General features: G+C 42.7%; 1 protein-coding gene across 2 annotated transcripts; it reads right to left on the bottom strand.

Moving 5' to 3' along the window:
• Nucleotides 1-939: 939 nt before the first annotated feature.
• CHGB (chromogranin B) lies at nucleotides 940-15,221 on the bottom strand. 2 transcript variants are annotated; one of them, XM_032419665.1, is made up of 5 exons: nucleotides 14,946-15,221; nucleotides 9,440-9,483; nucleotides 8,832-8,925; nucleotides 2,183-3,927; nucleotides 940-1,338 (listed from the first exon to the last, which is right to left on the bottom strand). In XM_032419665.1, the coding sequence occupies exons 1-5, from the start codon at nucleotides 14,992-14,994 to the stop codon at nucleotides 1,255-1,257; spliced, it is 2,016 nt and encodes a 671-aa protein (XP_032275556.1). In that variant the 5' UTR covers nucleotides 14,995-15,221; the 3' UTR covers nucleotides 940-1,254. The 2 variants fall into 2 exon arrangements, with proteins under 2 accessions (XP_032275556.1, XP_032275555.1); XM_032419664.1 differs by having other exon boundaries at nucleotides 9,440-9,486; nucleotides 14,946-15,220.
• Between the last annotated feature and the right edge of the window lie 1,590 nt (nucleotides 15,222-16,811).

Genomic DNA, 16,811 nt, shown 5'->3' with positions numbered 1-16,811 from the left:
AGCTTAGCTTTGGATGGTTTCTCAGGTTGCGGTCCCCCAGAAGCCGACCCTGAAATAAGTTGAGGACAAGCAGTTTATTTGGGAGGTGATTCCAGGAAACATCAGTTGAGGTTACCAGTAGGAGGTGGGACAGGGAGATAAAGACAGCCTAGAAAGGGTATATTACCAAGCGGCTCACTGCTGTGGCACCTGGGGCTCAATCCCTTCGGAGGCACCATTGGTGAGGAATGAGATGACAGGTCAAAGAAAGGAGAAGAGGACATTTTCCACCTGTCTTGCCATAGGAAGCTAGCTGCGGGGTTAATAATGGTAGCAGCCAGCATTTCCTACACCATGCCATATGCCAGGCACTATTCTGTTTTGCATACTCCAATCATCCTCGTAACAACCTAGTAAGGCAGGTATTCTTATTTTACTGATGAACCTGAGGTCCAGAGAGGGAAAACAACCTGTCCGAAGTCATACAGCTACTTAGTAATAGAGTCAGAGCCCTGTCTTCTTACACAGTAGAAATCAGACAGGCCCCGAGGGCTCAGGATCTGTCTGGACTAGCCCACATGTTCCGATTCCCAGTCCAGAGTTCTTCCCATTATCCAGGCTCTCTCCTCCTTAGCCCTGAACAATGACCCATGGCTGGCTACTCCCAGAGCTTTCCAGATAATAGGATTTAAAAAGTAAATGTCTTATGGTCGTTTTTGAAATCTTTTCTTCAAGCCTATTTAATAATCTTTCTTTACCCTGAGGGAACAGATGTCTTTTCCTGTACTCTCTCACTTTATATCGTGGACGTTCTCTTACTTCCAAGTTTTGCTTTTTTTCCCCTCTTCTGCATCCAAAGACCAACAAATCCTAGTGCTATCTTTTAAATTTTACTTTAAAGAATAGATTTGAAAATCACACTCCTCCCTGTTAGCCCAAAGGAAGCTAAGAACAAGAAACTTTGGCCTCAGGTGAATCTTTTATTACTTCAAACTAAGACAAATGTATTTTTTTTTTCAAGGATGACAGCACAGTCATTGTCACAAGCATGTTAATATGTCTATTTTGCGAGAAAGGATATGCTACAAGTCATGCTATTCGTATTTTCAATAGCATTCTGGCAAAAATTAAAGCATTTCCAGTTGTGTCAAACATTGAATGAACAGTAACTTCTATTTTCTGCTTTGGGTAAATAAATGGTGTCTTTCAGTGAAGCGGTGGAAAATAGATAATGTGAGGGCTGCTCCTTAAAACTGCCCTTTGCTCCAACGGCCATCAGCCCCCTTGGTTACCACTGAACTTCTCAGCTATTTTCTGTAGTTCCAGATCCATCGCAGCTAGGTTCTCAAGTTCCTTTTCCTAGAAAATACAGAAAAGTGGAGGCATGAGGTTCCAGATCGATTAATTTTATTGTGGTTTGAGGGAGTATGAACAGGAGGGAATTTTTGATATGTTAGAGCCATATGAGACACCCTCATCAGCGGTTCTCAAAGTGGTCCCCTGACCAGAAGCATCAGCATCACCAAGGAACTTAGCCGAAATGCAGATTCTTGGGCCCCACCCGGGACCTACTCAATCAGAAACTCTGAAGGCTAGGAATCTCTTGAGATTCTGATGCACATTCCAGTTTGAGAAACACCAACCAGCATAATTCAATATTAGGGAAAAAATCATCATTTAGGCAGGTACGGTTCTGATAATGTGAACTATCTGAGATGTAAACTAATTTTTATAGTCCAGTAGCTGATAAGGATAGACTAAAGCAACTAATTTCTAAATCATCTGTTCCTTCTTACCCTGGGAAATAGTGATGAAAAGTTAAATGACCAAGAAGACACCAAAAGAGGGGTTGTCAACCTTGGTTGAACACTGAAACCACATGGAAGCTTGGAAAAATCCTGATGCCCAAGTAGCACCCAGCACCAAATAGACAGAATCCCTGAGGGTGGATCCCAAACGTCAGTAATTACTCAAGCCCTCCAGGTGATTCCAACATACAGCCGAGGTTGAGAAGCACTGCAGTAGGGTAAGTGGGCAAGGATATGGACAACGGAACTTAAACCCAGAGGTTGTCGCCACGCTCTTACTGGGGGTACATCCTCATGGTAATTAATTCCCACCAATTTCTCCACATTACTTTCAGATAGTCTTGAAGATATTAACATTAACCATCATAATTTTAAACAAAAGCCCCACACTCTACCTCTTCCTCTGTCAGAACTCCCTGGCCAGCCCTGTCCTTTTCATTCTCTGCTGCATGGCGTGGGCTCATCTGCTCCTCAGAGTCATAGAAGTCTGGAAATTCGGCTGACTTCTTCCTGTAGTGAAGGAGCTGGTCTAGTTCAGCCACTCGGTCATACTGCCTTTTCAGATCCAGTTTGGGGGAGAGATTTCTCTTCTCATATCCCCAGTTCACATCCTCTTCGAGGGGCTTTTTCTCCCACAAGTCATAGTTATATTCTGGGAAGAAATTCTTCTCATTCAAGGTCAGCCCATTTTCCTCTTCACCCTCAAGAAAATTGTCATCCATGTTGTCTTTTCTCTCAAAATGGCTGCTCTTCCACTGGGAAGGGTCATAGTATGGGTTGAGCAGCTCCCCTAATCTCTTCCTCTTGTCAGTGGTGTAATGGGGAGCATACTGTTTGCCTTGAAGCCTAGCTTCCTCCCTGCTCTCCGTAGCATCTTCCAGGTCCTCCTGCTGCTGCCACTTCCCTTGGGCTTCTTCCTCACCCCTTTCCTTGCCATAGTTGAGGTAATTTCTGTCCTGCTCTTTCCACTCACCTTGTGAGTGCCTCCTTGCCTTATCCATCTGGCTTTCTTGGACACGGTGGTGTCCTTCACCCAAGAACTGTTTTTCTTCTTTGTTGTCTAGAATGGCATATGCACCTGGTTTCCCTCCCCTGGCTCTGTGGTGGTATCCCCCCTCATGGCCCCTCTCTTCCTCACTTTCTTCATTATATCCCTGTGCTGTGTTGTCAAGCTCTGAGCTGGGGCGATTTCTCTTGTCCTCCTCCCAGCTCTCCTCACTGGGAGGTCTTGGAGCCCTGTACTCCTCACTTCCTCTGCCCCCATATCGTCCCTGCTCCAGGTCCTTGGGAGCCTGGACAGCCTGGTAACTCCTCATTTCTTCCCCATATTCGGGTTCTTCCTCTGAAGCCCTATAGTGGGCTGGATGGTGGTCCCTCTTTTCCCCCAATCCAACCATGCCCATGTTTGACTCCTCAGATTCCTCACGGAGGTGTCCCCTTTCCTCAGAGGGAGGTTTCCCTTCTTGAGAGGACCTGTCAGGCCTGGTCCTCCCATGGTGGTGTCTTGGCTTCCAGCGTCGTTTGTCCACCTCAGGGTCAGCATCTTCCTCACTTTCCTCAGATTCTTCCTGACTCCCAACTTGGCTTTTAGACTCTTGAGGGTGTTTCTCCTGGCTTCTTATATCCTCTCCACTCTCCTGGCTGCTCCTCTCCCGGCTGTGTGTCTTCTCCTCAGGGGGCCCAGCAGAGTGTAGACCATATCTGGCCTTAAACTCCTCTTTTTTCTTAGCTGTAGCCTGGTTTCTTTTGTTGAGAAAGGCATTTTGTGTCTCTTCTAGCTCTTCCAGGTTTTTCTCTTCACTGCCGTCTCTCCCATGCTCCCTTTTCTGGTATTTCTCCCCCTCCTCTTCCTTCCTGTCCTCTTCCTCGGTTTTCTCAAAATGGCGTGTCTTTGCTTCTTTGGAGACTTGGCTGTCAGAGGAGTAGAGGTCTCCTTGGGGTTCACTTGCTCCTTCTCGGCTGTGCCCCCCTCCCTCTGTGTCTGCCACTGTCGGACCTTGGGTGTCCTCCTCTCCTGGGACTTCCTCCCTACCAGAAGGCCTGTGGGCTTCTGAGGCATCAGCTTGGTCTCTTAACAATCTTACTTCAAACTGTGTGTTTTCATTTTCACTTTTCTCTTCATCTTTGACCTCTTTTCTACCTATAATGAAAATAAAGAAGTGTAAGTGTAACTTCCAGAATTGCTTGTGGTTCAACAAGCACCAGCCTCAGTGATACTACAAAACCAAAGGACCTGAAAAATTACTTGGATAATTTTTTAAGTTAATAAAAAGTATACTCAGATTCCTTTTAAAAGAAAATGGTATGAAAGCTCCTTGGCTGTGTTTAACTCTAATAATAAACTCTATTTTTACTTTTTTCATAACACCCAGCCAGCATTTCTCATGGGTACTATTTTCTTTTAAAGATTTTATTTATTTGAGAGAGAGAGAATGAGAGAGCGCACAAGCGGGGGGGGGGGGGGGGGGAAGGGGGGGGGGAGAACGAAAGCCCGGAGGAGAAGGGAGCCCGAAGTGGGGCTTGATATCAGGACCCTGGGATCATGACCTGAGCCAAAGGCAGATGCTTTTTTTTTTTTTTAAAGATTCTATTTATTTATTTGTCAGAGAGAGAGACAGAGAACAAGCAGGGAGAGATGCAGGCAGAGGGAGAAGCAGGCTCCCCGCTGAGCAAGGAGCCCCATGTGGGACTCGATCCCAGGACCCTGGGATCATGACCTGAGCTGAAGGCAGATGCTTAACCGACTGAGCCACCCAGATGCCCCTCTCATTGGTACTATTAATGATCAAATTAAAATCCAAATAGAGATTTGTGAAATGCTAGAATTTAGAACCAGAAGAAACCTTAGAATTCATCTAATTCAATCTCCCCTTTTTGCAAAGACATTGAGACTCAGAGAGGTACAATTAGGGACCCTTCTTTCCATATTTGCTCTAAGTAAGGGTTAAAAAATTAGCATTATGTAAATAGCTCTAGCTAGAATCCAGCTAAATAAAGTTAAATAGCCAAAATGGGAAGTATCAGGATTCAAAGGAGGATTTAAAATTTTAAATAATTAGTTTATCAGCCTTTTTAATCCAATCAACTGTGTAGACTCAACGTAGCAATAAGTGACAATATAACTTCGTGACTGGTGATAAGAAGGGTGTATATTTCTTCCCTGAGAAAACTGCCCAGCAGTAGAAAGAACCATTTCTTCCATCACTCAGGTCCCATCTGCCCAACATATTCTCAGATGTTGAAGATGAAGACCAGTATACTGAGTTACCTTTGTGTTTCATTAGTCAACAGTAAATGGTATAACTGATATTTTAATTGAATGTGTCCTCTCCTATCTTTTCCAAAAGTCAATAGCTCCTTGACTAAATCCTCCTTAATTCAAGGGCATTTCATGAAAGGTGATATGCAGCTAGCATTGTCTGATTGTTAGCTCCAAGTCCTTGGATTTCAACTTACATCACTGAGTTCAGATAGAATTCCTGAAGCCAAGGCCTCTCGTAGCTCTGGGTCCAGATCTGCACTGTCTGTTGTGGGAGCTGCCAGTCCTTTGTGGCTACTGAGTACTTGAAATGTGGCTGGTCCAAACTGAGATGAGCTATAAGTCTAAGATACCCACCAGATTTTGAAGACTTTGTGTGAAAAAAATGCAAAATATCTCAATTTTTCATATTGATTATATGTTGAAATATTTTGGATGTAATGGATAATATATATTATAAATATTTTGGGTGTGGGGGCACGTGGCTGGCTCAGTCAGAAAAGCATGCGACTGTTGATCTTGGGGTTGTGAGTTCAAGCCCCACATTGGGTGTAGAGATTACTAAAAAAAAAAGATAAACTTTATAAATAAATACATAAATAAATCTATTGGATGTGTAAATAGTATATATTGAATAAAATACACTGGATAAAAATAAAATATATTATTAAAATTAATTTCTCCTGTCTCTTTTTACTTTTTTAATGCAGCCACTAAGAAATTTGAAGTTATATTTGTGGTTCACAATATATTTCTACTAAATGGCACTGATGAGTCATTTTGAACTGAACATTTGCAAAATGGAAAAAAATTGGTCATTGTAAAAATGTCCAAAAAATATTGGATGGTCTGTACCTCTCTCCTTAAAGCATAGCCTGGCATGATAACATCCTCATGTTTTGTGAATCAACTGAAATGTCTCTGACCTTTCATACCCAGACACCTGAGAGCTGGTCCCTCCCCAGTGATTTTGTCTTTTAAGAGCCAGTGCAGCATTGAAGCAGGTGGGGTCGTTCAGGTCGGCACAGGTGAGCAAGGAGGCTTTGGGCAGATACTGACATCATTCTGAGAGTCAGTTGACATAGCCCTAATCAGACAAGATCTCAGCTTTCCAGGGTGGGGACTGTGTCACCCCTTTCCTACTGCCTACTGGTCAGGAACAGTATTTTTATTTTTTCCCAGTTAAATCTGTGCTCCCTGTAGCAGCTTGTGCCTTAGTCTTAGAACTTCCTCCTAAATTTAGCTTTAAGTCCCCGCAGGTGAGATCAGAGGAGGACTGTAATTAGCAGCACATAGTCATTGTCAATCTGATAAACCAAGGTGTGAAGCTTATCCTTACTTTCCAGTAAAAAAGGGGGAAATGTACCTTCTATCCTTAAGTCTCTGTTGCAAGGATGACCAGATTAACCTGGACAAACAGATTCTTTTACCTATTAAGAAATTGGACTATGTATTCCCTAAGGTCTCTTCAAGCTGTAAAACAATGATTCTCCTCTATTCCCCTAAGTGCTCATTCACTCAACAAGTGTGTGCTTGCTCCACAGACACTCTGGACAGAATGGGGAGTGGAGATGAGGTGGGCTAGGGGCAGGAAGGAGATTTCATCCATCCAGCTGGCTGAAAAGCTCCACCAGTCTTCTGATCAGTTTAAGACACATCAGCAGGAGAGAAAACTAGAATTGGGCAGAAGCCACAAAGTGGTAACCCAGAGGTGAGTTCTGGTTGGCCTAAATAGCATTTTTAGTCATTTCAAATTCAAAGGCAATACTTAAATACCAGGAGATATTGCTTACAAATCCAAATTTTAACTTCTTTTGAAAAATCCAAATCTGATAACAAAGTCTGTATTTCTCCACCAGTAGGGTTGAAAGTGAGAAATATCTGCCCCCCGCCCCCCTGCAAAGGGACATGTATCCTCCAGTTTGTGAGTCACTTCTTATCCTGCCTTATACCCTATGCTGTCTGTCTGGCCTTGGCTGCTGAGTCTGCAACCAGGAGGATCTCTTAAACCCTCCCAATCTCAGCATTGTATAGTTCTCTGGGTAGAGTGTCACCAGGGTCCTTTCTGAGAGACATGAGTCATTTGATTTTAACCAGTTTCCCTGGGTCTCTCTCAACAGACATCTAAAGACCCCAAGACACAGTCTGTGTTAAGCAGAGGCTAGAATCACTATGGCCACAACCTAAAGGCTGAGTCTGATCTTGGCAGGCAAGCAGAGCCCTACATTCAACAGCTCTTCCTAAGCAATCACAGTTCTTTGATGACCTACTATGGCAGACCCCACACTTCTGCATCCATCTGGTAAACGAGGGAAGGGGAAGGAGGTAGTGAGACAGGTTTGCCCAGAGGAGCTGCCTTTAGCCTCTGCCTGAAGACTCATTCTGTCTGTATTTATTCCCTGTAATGGCTGGAAAAAAGTTTGGGGAGAAATTCGGAAAGATATGTATGCTGGGATTGGTAGGGAAGCTTCCTCCCACTATTCATGGGGTCTATAGAGGCTCAGGTCCCCACATCTGTGATTACCCTGAAGCCCCCAATGGTGGATTGAGTCCTGCCAGGTTACTCTTTTGGTCAATTGCCAATACTTGTTTTTACCATTTTATGCATGAGGGCTCATGTGCGGCAATAGCAAGAGAGTATTATCTTGCAATGGGAGATTTTGGAGGTGACAGGAAAAACAAATCCACTATTCCCAGCCTAACTAAAAATTTAAAAGCAGAGAAGGTGTTGAAGAGAACAGTGTTTTGGATTTGACTGAATCAGGTTGACTTCATGCATAGGATAGACGGCATAGTTTTTGAAAAACTGATCTTTCATTGTCAACTCCCAGTGGACACTGCTTGCATTTCTGTTCAAATTTTATCTTCAACAGAAGTTGATTGTATAGAGAACGCATCCCACTCTAGATTCAGAAGGTCACTGCTCTGACTCACCGGCTGCTCCCCTTGTAGCCTCCCCCTTCCAGTTCTCCACCATTTGGTAGTACCTCCCATTCTAATCAGCTCTAAATTAAAATGGCCTGAACAGGGGCGCCTGGGTGGCTCCGTCATTAAGCATCTGCCTTCGGCTCAGGTCATGATCCCAGGATCCTGGGAATTGAGCCCCCGCATTGGTCTCCCTGCTCGGCGGGAAGCCTGCTTCTCCCTCTCCCACTCCCCCTGCTTGTGTTCCTGCTCTCGCTGTGTCTCTCTCTGTCAAGTAAATAAATAAAATCTTTAATAAATAAATAAATACAATGGCCTGAACAATCTGTCATGTAAAGAGGCCAGAAGTTTCCAAGTCATCCTTCAAGCTTCTAACTTCTCACTGTCAGAAGAGCAGAAGGCAAAGAATAATTTTAAGATCTCCTTCTATCCTTTCATCTTCCAGCATTCCCAGAACACTTAACTCCTGCGACCTAATCACAAATGAGCACTCCCCACACTTCCCTCCATCCAAGTGAAAGCCTGTTCTAAAAATCCAAACTCTGGAACTAAGGAATTTAAGAACTGATAGCTATCTCAAAGGCTGTCATTGAGTTCAACTTCCTCATTTTACTTTGAGAAAATAAGCCCAGAAAGGCAAGAGGTCCTTCCCCGTGGCCACACAGCTATGAAGTGGCAGAGTGGGACTAGAAGCCATTATCTTCTATCTCCCCAGATCCTAGTCTAATCCGCACTCTTCCCAGTTCATTATGCCCTCCCCTGCACCCTTTCATTTGGAGGTAAAGTGGAAGGTGTAGTGGAGGGAGTGGGAGAAAGGACCACTTGATGGACAAAGATCTCCTGCAGTGTAGGACACTTACTCTTTTTCAGGACTTGGCGACACTCTGGGGTGATGGGTGGAGCGCTGGACTTCGACAAGGCATTTGAGAGGACCTCGATGATGCAGCGAGTCACCTGGGGGTGGGGGGAAACCCAAGAGCATGTTGGCAAAAGCTGGTGTCACTGGGATGAGAGACTAACTCAACCCAGAGCAGCTGTAGCAAGAGGCTTGGCTCTGTGGCCTGTACTGGTGTGGGATCCTTGGGGCAGAAATGTAGATTTACAGGACCATAGTGAAATCTCAGAAGCTTCTCCACAGAACAGTGCAAAACAGCATTGGGTCAAGATTACATAAGAGACAAGAAATAAACACCCATTTCTTGCAGGTTGGAAGGAAAATGGTGATGACAGCTATCCTCCAGGACACTAAAGACATCCAGGAAGGAAATGAGAGCCCAGGGCAGGAGGGACATTCTCTGCCCCCGTCCCCTTAGGGATGAAAACCTAGCTTTGTAAGACTATGTTGTAGGTTTCCTGTTGCTGTCATTTGTTTTTGTTTTTTTTGTTTGGTTTGGTTTGATATGATAAGGAGTGGGAGAATCTAGAGTCTAGATAAAAGTCTAGATTCTGGACTTCCAATTCAACTTACCATTTCTTCATTGTGGTTCCTGTTATCCACTGGCACAGAACTGACTGCTTTGAAGGAGAAAAATAAATGGGAAGACTTTAGTTGATTTTTGGAAGCTGTGTGACCCCCAACTCACAAAATCATCTCCACCCTCTGCACATTATATGGAGAGAGGGGCAGAGTCACAGCTGAGCAGAATGGAGATAGTTGAAGAAGATCGGTCCAGGAGCCATAATTGCCCCAGTGCGCTCTCTCTCTCTCTCTCTCTCTCTCTCTCTCTCTCACACACACACACACACAGATGTTTTCCCTAGCAATGTCTTAAACATGATTTGGAAATGAATACTGTCTAATATGCAGTATAATTCAAATCCACACCACAGACAAAGAGAGCTTCTGAGATACTGACAATGTTCGGTTTCTTTCTTTTTTTTTTTTTTTTTAAGATTCATTTATTTGAGAGTGAGAGAGGGAATAAGTGGGGGAGGGGCAGAAGGAGAGGGAGAGAATCTCAAGCAGACTCCCCGCTGAGCATGGAGCCCGAAGCATGGCTCGATCCTACGACCCTGAGATCATGACCTGAGCCAAAACCAAGAGTTGGACCCTCAACCAACTGATCCACCGAGGTGCCCTGGCAACGTTCTGTTTCTTGATCAGGGTACTGATTACACAGATGTGCTCAATGAGTGAAAAATTCATTAAGCTGTATACTATGATCTGTGCAGTTTTCTAAATGTAAATAAAAAGTTTAAAACCTAGTTTAAATGAAACCAGGGTACCCTCCTCAACTCTTCTGCCTACCCAAAATGGGTAAAGATTTGTGATTCCCTCTACCTATTCCTGCCCCCAAGAAAATATCCCTCCCAAAACTCACTTTATTTTTGAAGACGTGATTGTGATTATCTTATATCACTAATTACTTCATTTTTTTAAAAGATTTTTTATTTATTTATTTGAGATAGAGAGAGCAAGAGAGCGAGCAGGAGCAGGGGGAGGGAGAGGGGCAGGCAGAGGGAGAGGGAGAAGCAGACTCCCCACCGAGCAGGGAGCCCGATGTGGGGCTCGATCCCAGGACCCTGGGATCACGACCTGAGCCGAAGGCAGACGCTTAACCGGCTGAGCCACTCAGGTGCCCCTAATTACTTCATTTTTACCCCCAGTCCTTTGTCTGAACAAGGTTGCTTACGCATCTCTATCAGTGTTGCATTTCCCTTTCCCCACGTTGTCTGCAGCCATGTGTAAAGAGCAGGGGAGTGATCTCATTCTACTAGTACAGCATCAAGTCTGTAATATCATGTACAAATAGGTGTTTAACAGCTGGCTAATGAGGATATTTTAAAAGAATAAATTTTAGGGGCGCCTGGGTGGCTCAGTCGGTTAGGCGTCTGCCTTCGGCTCAGGTCATGATCTCAGGGTCCTGGGATCAAGCCCCGCATTGGGCTCCCTGCTCGGCAGGGAGTCTGCCGCTCCCTCTCCCTCTGCTACTCTCTCTCTCTCTGTCAAGTAAATAAATAAAATCTTTAAAAAAAAGAAGAATAAATTTTAATTTATTCAAATTAAATTTCATGAGACTCTGCTTGTTTTAAACCAGCGATTCAAATGCCTTTGTCTTCTTAGGAGATGTTTCAGGTGCTTTTAATTTTCCAAAGCCATTTTTTTCTTTCAAAGCTGCTTTGATTCTTTCATCTTTCACTTTGACTTTGTTCTGTCTAAGCCCTTTCCATTGGAGAAGCTAAAGCATTTACATGTAGGCCCACCTCCACAGTTCTCCTGGCATTCCCTGGAGTAGACAATTGCTATTATAGCTGAAGAAGCTCAGTGCAGAAAATTCTTCTAGATCCCTGAGCAAGAGAAGAACTAGCTGGAGCAAGAGCAATACTGTCAGACATCAGAGATGAAAGCTACTCAAATGCAATTTATTTTTAACCAGCAACCTGACCTCTCCTCACAAAATATTTGCTCTCCAAGCATTCTTAACTGCCTGCCTCTAATCAGTTACAGATCATAGAGCTCAATCTCGAAATAAAACACCTATTTCATGTACTCACCTTACTGAATTTTCCTTTTTAAAGCATGGCCGGGGATCTACTTCAATTGTTTCAAGAAGCCCAAAGCTATCCAGCATGTTAAAATCATGTGTAAACTGTTTGAGAAGTGGTTAACAAGGTAAGAAGACCCCACGATCTTCCTGAAATTTAGTTCAAACAAGATCCAGATGGCCTGCCTTTGGCATCCAGGGTCCAGTATGCTGGGCCATTATTTTATCCCCCAAATGGCTATTATTTGGGAACATTCCCACTCTGGCACTTATTCTTTGCACCTGAATCTGTAAAATTCTGTGGAAAGATATAACTGAGAGAATTACTCCTCTAATAAGCTAGAAGGTGCCTTTTAAAAATCTAGCTTTACTAGGGCGCCTGGGTGGCTCAGTTGGTTAAGCGACTGCCTTCAGCTCAGGTCATGATCCTGGAGTCCCGGGATCGATTCCCGCATCGGGCTCCCTGCTCAGCGGGGGGTCTGCTTCTCTCTGACCGTCTCATGCTCTCTCTCTATCTCATCCTCTCTCTCAAATAAATAAATAAAATCTTTAATAAAAATAAAAAAATAAATAAAATCTAGCTTTACTAAACCTTCTTTGTAATGCAGTTTCTTGCTAATAACACCCCCCCCCCAAATGTAAAGTAGGTACTTTTATTAACTACTGACATCGCCTAACTATTAACAGTCATCAGATTTGGGCGGAGATAAGTATTTTTCTTTTTTTTTTCTTTTTAAAGGTTTTTTTATTTATTTGTCAGAAAGAGAGAGAGCACACAAGCACAAGCAGGGGAAGCGACAGGCAGAGGAGCAAGCGAGGAGCCCGATGTGGGACTCCATCCCAGGACTCTGGGGTCATGACCTGAGCAGAAGGCAGGTGTTTAACCGACTGAGCCACCCAGGTGTTCCGAGAGATATTTTCTTTATCACTCTAAACAATTTATAGCTCATGTTTGTTATTGCAGGACAGTCCTGTTTCTCTGACTGAGGCTCTTCAGGCCTGTTTTTGATGGAAAGGAGCTGAGGTCTCCTTATAAAAGTGCATTATGCATCTTGGTGAGACACCTAAGTTCTACTGTATTTCTTCCAATAGAATCTGTGACAGCAAAGTAATAACCAAAGACATGTTGATTCCCCTAAAGTAGCTTAACTTATTTTTGTATAAATTAAGATTCAGGAGGCACCAAAGAAAACCCAAAGATTATGATAAAAGTGAAGTAGTCAGATGGTAGAAAATCTTCAAATTATATTGTATGATAAACCTGAGAATAACTTCCAGAGTATTATATATCACAAGACTATCAAACTAAGGTTTGATTCCAGAATAAAAATGCAGCTATAGTTTAAAAAGTTAAGCAACCTCATCTGAATGCAGAAACTATTTTACCCAGTATAATATGGATATCACAGAGCTACTTCACTCACATTAATTTTTTAGAGTGCCCAGTAGCTTACTGTAGAAAGGTATGGATCTCCCTTCAGAAGCTCTTAAGGGTAGGAAATGAACCAGATGGTTTCCTGAGGTTTTCTTCAGCTCTGTGATTTTGCTAAATAGCAAACTTTGCTTGAAGGTTACCATGTTTCATTTCCAGGCATTTGTGGAAGGTGGGAATGGGAAATGACTGCTAACGGGCATAGGGGTTTCTTTCTGGGGTAATGGAAAACTTCTGACATTTGATAATGATTACAGAATCTGTGAATATACTAAATTATGCACTTTAAAAGTGTACATTTTATGGTGTGTGAATTATAGCTTGATAATTTTTTTAAAGAATATAATGTCTCAAAAAATGTCTCTAATTTAGCCAATATTAAAATATGAACCCTTCTTAAAATATTCTCTTGAATAAAGGAGCTATAAATATTTTACCACTATAGTAAAGTAAGTCTCACAAATGACACTGTTTTGTAGTCCAAAGCACAATGTATAGCATAGCTATAGCATTTTAAGCAGTTTCTTTTTGAAAATATTTTTGACTGGAAAAGACTCTAAATATTCATTTAGTTTTCTTTAAATTAAGAACATTTATAGGCAATTTATAAGAGTGACAAGAACATTAGAAAATTCTGGGAGTGCCTGGGTGGCTCAGTCGTTAAGTGTCTGCCTTCGGCTCAGGTCATGATCCCACGGTCCTGGGATCAGGCCTGGCGTCGGGCTCCCTGCTCAGCGGGAGGCCTGCTTCTCCCTCTCCCACTCCCCCTGCTTGTATTCCCTCTCCCGCTGTGTCTCTCTCTGTCAAATAAATAAATAACATCTTTAAAAAAAATGTTAGAAAATTCTGAATGTGTGTAGCTTGCAATAAAATAAACTACCATTGGTTTTCTTTTTGTGTCTTTATATTTGGGATCCAGCAATTGCTGTCATTGGAAACTTCATATTCATGGTTGGCAATACCTCAATTCCAGTTAGGAATCTCAATCTCAGATAAGAACAATATCCTATGAGGTTATTAAAACAGTAACAGAAAACCTCCAGTTTAATCTGGTGGTAGCATATTTACTTCCCTGGTAAATGGTCTAGTGATTTTACTTCAACACACACACACACACACACACACACACACACACTCTTTTCCAAATCTCCAGAGATCATTTCTTCAAGATTCATAGTAGTTTGAAAGATTAACCCTACAGTCTTCCACACATAAAGAGACACTATCAAATATCTACTACTTAAAATTACATCCTCCCGAATTGACTAAAATGATGTTTTGGTTTTTTTGTTTGTTTTGTTTTGTTTTTACTTCTTCAAGGATATCTTTGTGGTTGTTTTATAATTGTTATTTTCCTGGAGTACAAAAGTCAAAATATCTACTGCAGTTTCCATTCATACTTAAAAATGGATGAATTTGGATATGAAATTACCTCTCCCCAGAAATGGAACTATAAAATACAAAAAAAATTACGTTAAACTTGTACATACATATACATAAAGACACACATATAGAGGAACATGTTAAGAAAAAGATATGATATCTTATATACATACGAGACTTATTTTCATCTCATCATGTTTAAATAATAATGATAATAAAGGAAATTATGCAGGTGCCAACTAATATCATAATACATGTACTCTTGTGTCTCCATAGTTCTCTGGCTTTAAAAAACCAAACAAATACTTAATTCCAGTTACATATTAAGATTTTAGCAGCATCTCTCTAGACAGGTAGAGAGAGCATGACATTTTAGAAGTGAGCACAAAATGTGGGGTTTCCTTGGAGGCGCAGGCACGTTTTTCTCTACCTACAGGAAAACTCAGATATGAAAAGACTGAGACTCTTCTGGTTGGGCTAGGAAGCCCTCTGGCTTTTTCCAAGTCAGACGATGAAGCAGGGAGTTTCAGAAATTAAGAATCTCAAGAAAGAAGGAAAAACCTTCCACTCAACCCCTTCCTCTTCCCCCAGTATCTACAAGCTGGTTCCCCAGCGGCCGGAAGACCGAGGCTAGCGCTGTCCGCGGTGCTGAACAGCCGGCCGAGCCCACTCACCGGCCACCACCGCCGCTCCCAGGAGGCCGAGAAACACCGCCGGCTGCATGGCTCCGCTCGGCCGAATCTGCACGGAGAAGAGGATGGCGGCTGGACCGGTGAGTGAGATGCGGGCAGAAGGCGAGATAAAGATGCTCCGGGAAAGCAGCTGTGTGTCCAGGTCCCCGCGGTGTGGTACGGTTGGCGCAGGCCCCGCTCTTTTAAAGGGCAAGCCGGGCCGCAGGGCCAGGAGGGGTGGGAACCCAGGAGGCAGCGCCCCCTCTCTCAGCCTTGACGTCACGAGCCCCCCCACCCCCCCGGGCCGCGGCGCAGGTAGGAGGAAATTTAAGCGAGTCCAGCCTCCTGGGTGCTTGGGGTCTGGAGCAGGGGTGGGCAGTAAGGCGCACGTAGGAATGAAGGGGTGAGGGGAGGTAGTGCAAATCTAATGCAAGGGGAGAGACGGAGGCCCCTCTTAGATTGCCCAGGCTTGTTCCTCATCTCACTCCACCCCACCTCCAAACCTGAAAACGTGTGTTTGAGGCTGTGTATGGTGTGCGGTTTTGTTGAAAGTGTATCTAGGACTAAGGCTGGTTTGTGTCTTCACTACCTAGCCGAGAATAAGACTCCTGCTAACTAAAGAGGACTAAACGGTGGGGGGACATGAAAAAAGGAATGATGGCTTTCAAAATAAAAGGTGCAGCTGGAGAATATGGAGCCTGCTGTTCCTTCAAATTTTTAGTCTTAAATCCGTCTACCTACCTACGTACTATTCGTGATTTTCTCTCTTTCTTTCTCTGAACACAACATATACATGTGGTAAACAATTTTTAGGTCAGATGGTACAAAAGGGTTTACTATAAATGTCTCCCTTCTACTTCTATTTCCTCAAGTTCTCTAATTACCCTCTGCAGAGTCTATACTACTTAACCACTTTCTGTTGTTTAGGCTTAATTTATTTTGAAACATACATAGCTGCATCTTCTTTTGAATGGCTGCTCTATTATTACATTGACTGTATTAACTAGAATTTATTTAACCAGTCCACTTTGTGATAGGCATTTATTTAGGTTGTTACCCTTTGGCCTTTAATTACTCCTTTATAACAGAGCCCTAGTGCCAGGTAATGGAATAACCTGCTTGTAGAATCTAGTACATCCCATAAGCACTGTGCATCCTGTCTTGCTTTAAAATTGAAATAGGAAGGTATTTTGTTATGTGTGAGAGGAAGATGAAAACATCTTCCAGGATATTTTTAACGTGAGTTCTCTCAGTCTAATGAGGAATCAGGAAAAAAAAAAGCATCCAAGTCCCTACACCAAAGAGAAACCATCCAGAATCTTCTCTGATAACATAGGCTTTGGGGAATAGAGTGAAACTTTATTTGGGGTCTTTTTTAGGAAAGGCAGATGTCTTCATGCACAGCTAAACGGAAGTTTCAGTGTCTTTTTCCTGAAAATCAATGAGGCTCAAATCCTTTAAGCATGCATTACATCTTTTTAAAGAGGCTGGGAATTATTTCACCAAGACTGGTGAAATATTTAGAAGAATATTTAGAAGAATAGTCTTGAAAAGGATATCAGTGGGACAATTGGTAAAATTTGAACAAGATCTGTAGATTACATAATAAATATTGTATCAATGTTAATTTCCCGATCTTGAGAATTGTACTGTGATTATGTAAGAAAATATCTTTGTTTTTAGGAAATGCATGTTGAAGTAGCTAGAGATAAAAGGTGTCATAGGTACAACTTACCCCCAAATGTTTTAGAAAAAAATAGAGATAGAGTTAGAGAGAGGAAAAGAGGGAATATTAAAGCAAACAGGGCAACATTTGGGAAACTGGGGTGAAAGGTATATGGGAATTTTTAATACTATTTTGGATTTTTC

Source organism: Phoca vitulina, unplaced genomic scaffold, assembly GCF_004348235.1.
Source record: "Phoca vitulina isolate PV1807 unplaced genomic scaffold, GSC_HSeal_1.0 scaffold22, whole genome shotgun sequence".
NCBI lineage: Eukaryota > Metazoa > Chordata > Mammalia > Carnivora > Phocidae > Phoca > Phoca vitulina.
Note: the sequence above shows the minus strand (reverse complement) of the source record. Positions and strands in the feature narration are given on the sequence as shown.